Source organism: Tenrec ecaudatus, chromosome 1 (genome assembly GCF_050624435.1).
Source record: "Tenrec ecaudatus isolate mTenEca1 chromosome 1, mTenEca1.hap1, whole genome shotgun sequence".
Lineage (NCBI taxonomy): Eukaryota > Metazoa > Chordata > Mammalia > Afrosoricida > Tenrecidae > Tenrec > Tenrec ecaudatus.
Genome location: NC_134530.1, coordinates 305,660,349 through 305,672,571, shown reverse-complemented (window position 1 = coordinate 305,672,571; position 12,223 = coordinate 305,660,349). Strand labels below are relative to the sequence as shown.

General features: G+C 38.6%; 1 protein-coding gene across 1 annotated transcript; it reads right to left on the bottom strand.

Annotated features, from left to right (window-relative positions):
* Positions 1-10,648: 10,648 nt before the first annotated feature.
* On the bottom strand, positions 10,649-11,578 carry LOC142437509 (putative olfactory receptor 2W6). Its single transcript, XM_075540637.1, has one exon. It carries the CDS (start codon positions 11,576-11,578, stop codon positions 10,649-10,651), a length of 930 nt encoding a protein of 309 aa, XP_075396752.1.
* Positions 11,579-12,223: the final 645 nt, after the last annotated feature.

Below are 12,223 nucleotides of genomic sequence, written 5' to 3'. Positions count from 1 at the left end.
AAAGCGGGTGAACAAGTAAATGTGGTGAAGAAAGCTGATGGTGCCTGGCTATCAAAAGAGATAGTGTCTGGGGTCTTAAAGGCTTGAAGATAAACAAGCGGCCATCTAGGTCAGAAGCAACAAAGCCCACATGGAAGAACACACCAGCCTGTGTGATCACGTGGTTCCGAAGGGATCAGTTATCAGGCATCAAAGAACAAAAAATCATATCATTGGCTGCACACCTCCATGATATGATCGCCGAGGACAAACGGGTGCATAAGCAAATGTGGCAAAGAAAGCTGATGGTGCCCAGCTGTCAAAAGAGATAGTGTCTGGGGTCTTAAAGGCTTGAAGGTGAATAAGTGGCTATCTAGCTCAGAAGCAACAAAGCCCACATGGAAGAAGCACACCAGCCTGTGCGATCATGAGGTGCCAAAGGGATCAGGTATAAGGCATCATCAACAAAAAAAATCTTACCCTAGTGAATGAAGGGGGAAGTGCAGAGTGGAGACCCAAAGCCCATTTGTCGGCCACTGGAGATCGCCTCACAGAGGGGTCTAGGGGAGAAGATGAGTCAGTCAGGGTGCGATGTAGCACTGATGAAGAATACAGCTTTCCCCCAGATCCTAAATGCTTCCTCCCCCACAACTATCATGATCCGAATTCTACCTTGCAAGTCTGGATAGAGCAGAGGTTGTACACTGGTGCAGATAGGAGCTGGAGGCACAGGGAAACCAGGGTAGATGATACTTTCAGGACCAGGGTTGTGAGGGGCGATACTGGGAGGGTAGAGGGTGAGTGGGTTGGAAAGGGGGAACTGATTACAAGGATCCACATGTGACCTCCTCCCTGGGGGATGGACAACAGAAAAGGGGGTGAAGGGAGACGCTGGATAGGGCAAGATATGACAAAATAATAATTTATAAATTATCGAGGGCTCATGAGGGAGGGGGAAGCGGGGAGGGAGGGGAATAAAAGGGGGACCCGATGCAAAGGGCTTAAGTGGAGAGCAAATGCTTTGAAAATGATTAGGGCAAAGAATGTACAGATGTGCTTTATACAATTGATGTATGTATATGTATGGATGGTGATAAGAGTTGTATAAGCCCCTAATAAAATGTTTTAAAAAAAAGAAATCGTGTTTCCTGCTCAGAAAAACTCTGCGGAAATTGCTATGATGCTGAACACAGCTTGTAAGGAAAATGCTATGGGAAAAACTCAAGCATCCAGTGGTTTTCTTGTTTCCAAGAAGGTGAAATGTAGATTGATGACAAACCTTGTTCTGGATGTCTGTTAGCTTCCCAAAAGGAAAAAAAGAAGTCAATAGAATTCATGCACTTGTGCTCGAAAACCAACAATGGATCACTGAAGAAACGGGGAAATTATCTGGACTACTGTGGAGCTTGGGTCAGTGAATTTTAATGGAAGATTTGGGAACAAGAAGGGCCGCTGTAAAATTTGTGTTTCTAGTTCTTACTGACCAAGGAAAAAGAGTGTCAAGTCGAGAAACATGCAGTGCTTTGAACAAATAGCGCTAAAGCAACCCAGACTTTTCCCCCCAAGTTGATTACTGGTGGTGAGATATAGGGCTATTTTTATGACCCTGAAAGCAAATATAAATCAAGCCAGTGGAAGAAGCCATCATCACTTTGCTCAAAATAAGCTCATCAAGTGAAATCAAAGATCAAGACGATGCTCATTTGTTTTTTGAGGCGTATAGTGCATTTAGGGTCCGTTCCACCAGGTCAGACTGTTAATCAAGCTTTCTATTTAGAGGTTCTGGAAAGATTGTGTAACAATGTGTGGCCCAAGAAGGCCTGATTTTTGACAGACGAGGGACTGATTTTGCCACCACAACAATGCACCTGCTCATGCAGCCATCTCAGTGCACCAGTTTTTGGAGAAAAAACCCAAAACAACATGCCTCTCCTGCTCCACACACTTTACTCACCTGACCTTGCTCTGTGCGACTTCTTTTTGTTTCTGTGAATGCACAAGGACATGAAAAGGCAATTATTTGATGAAGAAGAGGAGGTGAAGATAAAAATGAGGGAGGTGCTGTCAGCCATCCAAACAGATGAGTTGGAAAAAGGTTTCCAAGAATTGAATCGCAGATATGACAAGTGTATTAAGTGTAATAGAGAGCACTTTTAAGGCGATAAGGTTGTTTTGTAAAAAAAAAAAAAAGACACATCTTAAACACATAGCTTTGAAAAAAAATCCCTCTTTGGGGGGCTACCCCCTCGTATATTTAAGATTTTTAAAATGTATTAATTGGAAGGGAAATGCAAAAGCTAGGAAATATAAAATGTAATAGTCAATAGTGGGGATTTGTTACCATCTAGTGAAGTTGCAAATAAATTGAGTTTTACTCAGCACCACTTTTCCAGGAATCTAACCTAAAGACCCACTGGTAAACATATGATATGCCAATAAAACTGAAAACTTAAATGTATATGACACCATATGATTTTGCATTCTACCCCTATTTCCAATATCTAAATCAGCAAATAATCCAAATGTCTACCAATGTAGACTGATGGAGTACAACACAGATGAAAAAGGACTTGGAAATATTTCAGTATGCCACAATGGAATGAAATAACTCTGATGGCCTTAGTGGTTATTCATGGGGCCACCAACTGCAAGGTCCCCAATATGAACCCACCAGTGGCTGTGCTGGAGAAAGATGAGTCTCTTAGAGTTAGCATCAGGAAACCCACAGAAGTAGTTCTCCCGTGCCCTGGAGACCCGGTATAAGTCAGAATCGACTAGATGGCAGTGAGTGAGTGTGACATGGGGAAGACTTCTAGTGTAATGTATCATTAGAGGAAGAAAAATGAGTAGTATTCTACCTTTTTGTAAATGGGTGTAGTGAGGTGGGGTGAAATGCACATACTAGTATTTCCAATAATGGCTGAAAATATTCTGTAAAACAGAATATACAAAATGAATGTGCCTTTGTAAAATATTAAATTTATAATGACATTTGAAAAAAAACAAATTAAAAAAGCAAACAAACAAACACGAAAGCCATCTTTGAAATCACATCATAATACATCATAATACATACTACAACTTAAATCCACTGCCATTGAGTCAGTTCAGACTGTTAACAACACTATGGGATAGAACAGAACTGCTTCTTTGGATTTCTTAGACCAGAGGTGCTCACACGTTTTTCAGCATGTGAGTTACTTATAAAATGATCAGGTCAAAATGATCTACCAACTACAAAAATGCATAACATATATTTATTTTTAATTATTACATTTATTCATAAATGCATTGAGGATTCTTTATATGTACAATGTATGTTTATGTACCTTGCATAACCACATGAGTCCATATTGAACAACACAATTAACTATGTACATTTTTTGTCGTGACCTGAGTTTATACTGATGACTTACACTGAATGGAATGAGCTAGGGATGCATAGCCCAGACAGTAGCTGCTGACAGCCAGCCTCAAGCACACTTCCAAATGATCATCAGTCATAGTGGAATGGTACTTGGACTTAATTCTCTTTATATGGGAAAAGGCTGACTCACATAAATAAGTAGAGCCGAATAATGCAGTTAAGAAGGTAGCACGTTTTCTCATGTTTGGGTACTTTCCCTCTGCGAGTAAGTTCCAGAACTGTTCCTGGCGCTCTGGACTTCAACTGAATGTCGGCTTGTAGTGTCAAAATCTCCCATTCCATATGAAAGTGATACGTTTTTGTCTTCTTACTTGGTCCAGCGCTCCCACTCATTTTAATACCCTTTCTTCCATTTAAGTAAAAAAAAAAACAAACAAAAAAAACCCAAACAAACTAAGGTCTAAAAATTGGCGATAACTTAGCATGTGCGTTTTGCTGCATTTAGTGCAGTTGTTTGCGCATGTGTTTGACACCTAAGATTCATCTCACTGGCTGTGCTGTATATTAATTAAGCGATGGGATTGATGATAGGTTTATGTCTGCTTTTTAATGCCGTGCGATCTACCCACACTACATTTGCCATCACCAAGTAGATCGTGATCAACATATTGAGCAACCCTGTCTTTGACTATAAATCTTTACTGAAGCAGACAGCCTCATCTTTTTTCTGCACAATGGCTGGTGGCTTGAACCACTGACCTTACAGTTAGTCCAATGCTTAACTCACTGCACTAGAGCTTTCCATAATCACAATAGTACAACTTTACCGTCTAACCTAATCTTTCTTACCTTGAGAAATGATAATGCAACTCTACACTAGAGGTAAAAAAAAAGGGATTTAAAGCATGCGCATTACTTATACATCATAGTGCATTCATTAAAGGTAATTTCCATTTTCAGTGCAAGTTTTAGTATCATATACATATAAACATTTCCACTGACCTGTACAAAGGCTGTCCTCTAACATTCCAGAATATCTATGATGTGTAAACATTTATTATTCCATTCAGATTTACAGATTTTTAAATACACTTTTCACTGGTTCTAGTACTTGATTAATGATGAGAAATGAGTAACAAATAAGAAATTATTGAGAGAGAAATAATTCTTTACGTCAGTTCAAAAATTTTTATTCAAATGCTAGCCTCCAAGGAAACAGTCTCTATAGTATAGATTTTTATACAATGGCAGATTTCATGGCAGTTCCCCTAAAGTTTATATTCATATTTAGGAAAACATAGCTTTGCTCTAAAAATATGATGATGACTTTTTAATATCAGTGGGAAAAGATTCCATAATGACTTTGATTTCTTTCCTTATTATTAGAGAATGTACATTAACTTGAGAGAGAGAGAGAAAGTGCAAATTATTTGTGTTAGTTGAGTTGACTAGAGAAACAAAATCTGAGACCCTCATAAGTGTGTAAGAGAGAGTTTTATATCAAAGAGCAATTGTATATTGAGAAAACATCCCAGCCCAGTCCAGATCAAGTCCATAAGTCCAATATTAGCCCGTATGTCCAATACTAGTCCTTAAATTCCTCTTCAGATTCACATAGTCACACACCATGATGCTCAATGCAGGAAGATCACAGGCCGGTTGGTGGGTGAAATGTCTTGTGGATCCAGTGGTAGTGTAAGCATCTGAGAGCTGGCGTGGGTCTCCATATGCTCCTCCAGATGTCCAAGTGTCTCAATAGCAGGAAAGTAAAGCAGAGAGAGAGTGTGGCCCACCTCCACGGAAAAATAGAGGAAGTCACCAGAATCCTCACGAGAAGTCATGCCCACAAGACTCCACCCCTTCACTCTTAATACCCTCAAGTTGACATGAGTTTATGTAACTACCACACTATTCGACAGAGCAGATTTAAATCAAGTTAGTCTATTGTGATAGATTGACTTGTGCTTTTCTAGAACAAAAACTAATTTGACAGTTAAAAATGAATGAACGCATTTCTGGACATAATTGATCCGTTAAAATTGGCAATCGCCCAAGCTCATATTGATTGATCATGATCTACAGGCACTTTAATGCCCTGATGTGCACAACAATTATGCACTCGGGGGCTCGTTGGAATGTTGCCAATTTGAATACACTCAGTGACTCTGAAAGAAAGATGTGACAGTCTGCTTCCATAAAGAATACAGCCAAGAAAATTCGATGGGTCATTTCTGCTCTGTTGCATGTGGTCACTGTGGGTTAGATGGACTGGATGGGCTCCCAATAATGACAACAGCAGTACCTTGAGTGGTGCTCAGAGAAAAATCTTAAAAGCTCTACCATCAAAGAACTTAAAATATAACAGGAGACATACAAAATATATAAATATAATATCAACTCGATAAACTGTCATTTGAGGGTGAAAAAAATGTTACAGGCTAAAAGGAATGAGAGTATTTTTAACTTAGAAGTCCCAGATAATTTTTAAAACACGTAGTACTTGGGCTAAAGCATGGACAGTATTTGGACGGGGGATTTGTGTAGTCAGTGGAGGGAGGGAGGTGTTATGCGATTGATAAAGGAAAGGGGGTGCATTTTAAAAATGGAAGCATTGTCTTGTAGGGTCTGTTGCACACCCAGTCTGCTGGAAGCATTGTGTGAGTATATGAAGAAAATGAGTTGATTATTGTTGTTGTGAGTTGCCAGGTGGGGAGTCTCTGACTCCTGCACAATGGATTTGGATCATGGTGACCCACAGGGTGGTGATCCATTGACTGAGTTGTTCTTAGAGGCAGATCACAAGGGCTTTCCTGCTAGATCACCTGAGTGTGTGTGGAAGGTTCATGGAGACGTGCTGAGCATCATCGACAGATGGGTGGTAACTGTGTTTGAAGTGCGTGGACTTGGAATGAAACTTGGGCCTACTACATGGGGAAGGAAAGAATTCAACAATGAACTTACACTACCCTTGGGCCTATTAGGTGACCTCAACATGCCCTAAACACTCTTACAGCAAAGGCAGTTTACTCAGTGGATGCCAGTTAGAGGTTCAGTCATCACACCACTGACTGTATTTACTCCGTGACGTGGGCTCTATCAGACATGCTTCCACCACTTAAAAGATCAGGATAAAAACACCTACATGTTTTTTACCAAGAGGCTTGAGATTTTATAGTTTTCTAATGTAAATAAAATATATGGTTTGGTTCATGGGGTGTGTGTTGGGGGGCGGGGGAAGTGTAGAAGCGCTGGTCCTGCTGTCCTGCAAGTGGTGAACTGGTACGGACAAGGTCATCGGTTCAACCACTTGCCTTTTCTTTGGAGAAAGATGAGACTTCTTTTCCTGTGAAGAGTAACAGTCTCAGAAACTCTTTCTAGGGGGTCAGAATGAAGGAGCCCTGGTGGTGTAATGGTTTGGGCTGCGATCGGCATGGACAGTAGTTCAAGACCATGGCAGCTCTGTGGGATTCTGGGCATTCTACTCTCATGAACATTTACAGTCTCAGGAAAACCCACAGGGTGGTTGCTATGAGTCAGCACTGAGTTGAAGACAGAGAGAGAGAGAGAGAGAGAGAGAGAGAGAGGATTCCAGACGAATGGCAATATTTTTTTGTTTGTTTTGTTTTTCCTTTGCTGGAAAAGAATACTTCATCTAGACTCTGTAAGGTGACCAGACGTCCCGCTTTTGGCAGGACAGTCCCGATTTTTAACAATTTCTCCCGCGTCCCGTGGCGTTTTGGAAAGAATGCATGACAAGCAACGGCAGGAACGGCGGGAGAACGAGAAGGAAATATAGGGCTTTTGGCTGCCATGTGGCTATATTGCCAGCATATGAGTTTTATATTATTTTTGTTAATTTTATTAATGTTAAACTTTAATAATAAATAATTGTTGAGAACTGATTATCAATAACTGATTATCAAAGTTCTCATCGTTGATCAGTTGTTAGAATTTGACCACCATTGTTTGGACTTCATGAACAGTGGCATTTTTTGCCATTGGCAATGACGAAAACATTTTGCAAGTGTCTCTCAGACGATACACATCGTACTGCGTGCTAGTGCTAGTTCAACAAGTGATGTCAACAAATCAGCTATTCAGATAAATACATAAATTTTCTTGAATTTAGCAGACAGTACTCATATTATTTATATTTTATAGTGGGGGCAGAAAGTCTAGTGCTGGCCTTGACAGTGACACTTACGACTTAACGTTACGGCAAATTCAGAGAAAAAATAATACAAGTTAGTATTGTTATTATTTAGAAAGAAATATAGGATTAAAATTAAGATCATTAAAATATATAGTTACTTTATAACAATCAGATTAATTTAATTTATAAACTAACAATAACATGTAATTATGTACCTACTTGCTGTGTATTTAAGCAATATGTATATAATAATTTATAATATAATCTTAAAATTTTAAAAGATTTTTAACATAATGAGTAAGAAAAGAGGATGTAAATTCAACGATGATCTAAGAAATTAATTTCCTTTTATTAAAAAAAACCAAAAGTGATTACATGTTAAAATGTGAGAAATGTAATGGTGAATGTTCTATTTCGCATGGCGGGAAGAATGATATTTCAAAGCACTTGGAGACACAGAAACAAAAGATATTTAAATACTGCTGCATCTTCCTCCAAAATACAGGAATTTTTTCAGAAAACAACTTATTGAGACGAAGAAAAGAAATTAGCATTAGCAGAAGGACTTATGTCTTTTCATGCTATTAATCACAATCATTCCTTCAGATCTATGGACTGTGCATCACAAGTTGTCAAAAAGGTAATCAACAAAAAGCTTGCCTGTGCTAGAACAAAATCCGAAGCAATTGTGTGTAATGTGCTTTCCTCATATGCATTTTCAGAATTAAACAAAAATCTATAAATAATTAATTTTATATCCATATATTCTGACGCATCTAATCATAAGGATATAAAGTTATGTCCAACCATTATTAGATTTTTTTATTCAGAAACTGGAATAAAAATTAGAATTTTAGATTTCGTTTCTGCGCCCAGCGAAACTTCTGAAATAATTTTCAGTTCCATTATTAATATTTTGTGAAAAAATTTAAAACATAAAATGAATGCATATTGTGCAGACAACACAAACGCAAATTTTGGAAGAAAAGCGAGAAGAGGTACAAATAATATTTTTTATAAATTAAACAAAAACCTTAATCAAAACATTATTGGTGTTGGTTGTGCAGCGCACATAATTCATAACGCCATTCAAACAGCTGCTGATTTGTTGTCCGTAGATGTGGAAAATATTGTTATTAGAATATGTTCTTATTTCTATATATACACTGTGCGCATTGAAATGCTTAAAGAACCTTGTGAAACTGTAGAAGTCGAATATCAGAAAATACTTGGATACAGTAAAACACGCTGGTTAGCTCTTTTGCTAGCTGTCGAATGAATTTTGAAAATATACGATCCTTTGAAATCCTACTTTCTATCACAAGATAAATGTCCTAGAATTTTAGAAGAGTTTTTTGAAAAAGAATCTTCAAAACTTTGGCTACAGTTTCTACACAATCAAGCAGCTCTTTTTCAAAATGCTACAAAACTTATTGAAGGTGACAAAATTTCGGTAATCAAAGTAGCAAATGAAGTTAATAATTTAAAATTTCAGTGTAAAGAGCGGTTAGAAAATAATTTTCTTCTGTTTACTATCCGTAATAGTATAAGCCAGTTAGAAGAACAAGGTGCAATAAATCATGCAGATATCATGAATCACGTTAAAAAGTTCTATAGTAACTGTATAGATTATTTAGAAGAGTGGTTGGTACATTACAATGATATTGAACATTTTCATTGGGTTACATTAAAACAAGAACTTAATTGGAATGATGTGCAAAAATCATCCAATCATATTACTTAAAATTTCCCATATAGTGATATTTCAAAAAATGATATTTTTAATGAGGTATCACTATTAAAAATATATTGATAAGGAAAAGGTTAAATCTTGGGCATCAGCAAAAATCACAATAGAGAACAAATGGCTAGAAATATTTGATTAATTGAAACAAACCATGTTCCATACAATAATGTACTCAAAATTGTGGAATACGCGCTGTCCTTACCAGGAACTAATGCTGAGACTGAACGTGTTTTTTCTATGGTAAATAAAATGTGGACATGAGAAAAATCACAATTAAGTGTTGAGACTTTGAAAGCCATTTTATGTGTGAAATATAACTTGACAAGTTCTTGTGAAAAATTTCATGACCTTTTAAACAATGACAGCAATCTACTAAAAAAAATCACTCAAATGAGAAATATGCCAAAGAATAAAATAATGCTAGACATAATTTTTAATGTATTATATTTTAAATTGTACTTAGGTTGAAATTAAAAAATAAATATGACAATACTATTTTTGCATTCTATGAAAATTTTTGTTGCTCCATATAGACCAAATTTTTAATCAAGAACTCCCCCCTGGTCAATGGTGTCCCGCTTTACCAATGTTAAAATCTGGTCACCTTACTCTAGAGGTCACCCCTCTAGGTTGTCTGTAGCAGGCGTTTTATAGTTCTATGCAAAATTATTCTTGTCTATGTCATGCAGATTCTGCTCTGTCCAAGATCGGATTCATTTCAGCCTTCCACGATGGAAGATGCGGATTTTAACCTCCGTTTCAAGATTCCTTTACTCCATATAACGTTATGTATTTTCGACTTTAAATTGTTTTATGAAAAAAATGTTTTATGTTTATTGCATAATTCTTTCACTGAATAAACTAAAACACATGCTCATTTTATACCAACATGAGAGTTTTTTTTTTATTTTTTACTTTTCTTCTGGGACTCAAGCCTTTCACTAAACATTTTGCTAAGATCCCTCTGTATTATATGGAGCTATGGCTGATTCAGAGGCCCGGTGGTATAGTAAGTTGCAAGACGGCCTGCTTACCACAAGGTCAGCAGTTTGAAACCACCAACTGCTCCTTGGGAGAAGAATGAGGCCGTTTACCCCAGTTAAGATTTACAATTTCAGGGCACAGAGACAGATCTACTCGGTCCTGCAGGGTGTGATAAGCCAGACTCGACTCTTGGCAGTGAGTCTGAGTATGATTGAATTGTGTTGACTCTGAACGTAATTCTGTTTAAATACTCTTCAGTATATTTATACCTATTATCATTTTTTAAATCCAAGAGTGTTGGATACATTGGTTAGATTTGTTATAACTACAAAACAACAGCTAGTGTTTGTGACCAAAATTTTTCTCTCTCTCTTTTTTTTTGACCTAGAATTTTAATAATGTTTGACACCTCTCCTGGTCATCGCTGCTTGCCTAGAACTTTCTTCAGTGCCCCCTTCACTTCCTTATTCCTTAATGTGTAGATGAGAGGATTCAACATGGGAGTGACCAGGTTATAGAAGAGTGTAAGAAACTTGCCCTGGTCTTGGGAAGAGCTGTTCCCTGGCTGCATATACATATAGATGATGCTCCCATAGAACAAGGAGACCACGGTGAGATGGGAGCTACAGGTGTTGAAGGCCTTCCAGCGCCCAGCTGCTGACTTGATCCTCAGCACAGCCGCTGCGATGTAGCCGTAGGAGACAAGAATCAGAGCGAGGGGCAGCAGAACAATGAGAACGGCAAAGGTGAAGGACAGCATTTCCACAGCACGTGCATCCACACAGGCCATTTTGATCAGGGCGGGCAATTCACAGAGGAAATGGTTCACTCGGCGCCGACCACATCTGGAAAGCGTCATTGTTAGTGGGGACATGACAATGGCATTGACCAGGCCACTTCCCCATGCTACAGCTACCAGTCGTAAACACAGCTGAGGGTGCATTATGACCATATAGTGCAGGGGTTTGCAGACGGCTGCATAGCGATCATAGGCCATGACAGCCAAAAGGATGCATTCAATGCCCCCCACAGAGAGAAACGAGAAAAGTTGGACCACACAGCCCCCGTAACTAATAGTTTTATCAGGACCCCAGAGGTTTACCAGCATCTGCGGGATGCAACTCGTACTAAAACAGAGGTCTAGAAAGGAGAGGTTTGCCAGGAAAAAGTACATTGGGGTATGAAGTCGGGGGTCTAGGATGCAAACAAGGATGATGGTCGAATTTCCGAACACAGCCACTGAATACAGAATAAAATTTACTATGAAGAGGATCATCTCTAGCTTGGGGTGATCGGAGAAGCCCACCAAGATAAAGCCATACTCTGAGCTGCCATTGGATCTTTCCATTGCCTTCTTTTCATGTCATCTGGGCAGCTGCAAGGACAGGATGAAAAATATTTAATCTACATGTTTGTAAGACCATCAGACATCCTGACTTCCCCCATGACTTTATAAAGTTATTATTGCTTGGGAATGCATACCTCCATAGTTCCATCACATCAAGCAATATTGTCCAATTGCTACCATAATTAGTTTCTGAACATCCTTTTTCTTCCTGGACTCCTGAACATCGTCTCCCTTTTGTCCCCTTCCCCCCCACCCCCACTCCCACTACCTTTGCTATCCCTATACGTTCATCAATCCTGGGTTTCATATACCAAAAAACGGAAAAGCATATAACACAATTTCAAGAGGGGGATCCCCCAATGACATAACACTTCTGAGATAAACAAAACAAAACAAAAATACATAAAATGTTGAAAACCAGATCAGGTCCAGTATGTATCAGAGAGGGGATCAACTAACAAAGTTTTAACTGTTCAAGGAAGGTGTATCCCTTTGGCCTTTTATACTCATCTTTCCAATGTATTCTGTTTAGTTACCACGTCATCCCATTCCTCAATGATGGATAGAGGGAAATCACCAGAGGCTAATTTCCTATGTAGATCCTACAAATGTGTCTTGGGCTCCCACCATCATCCACAGCCTTCT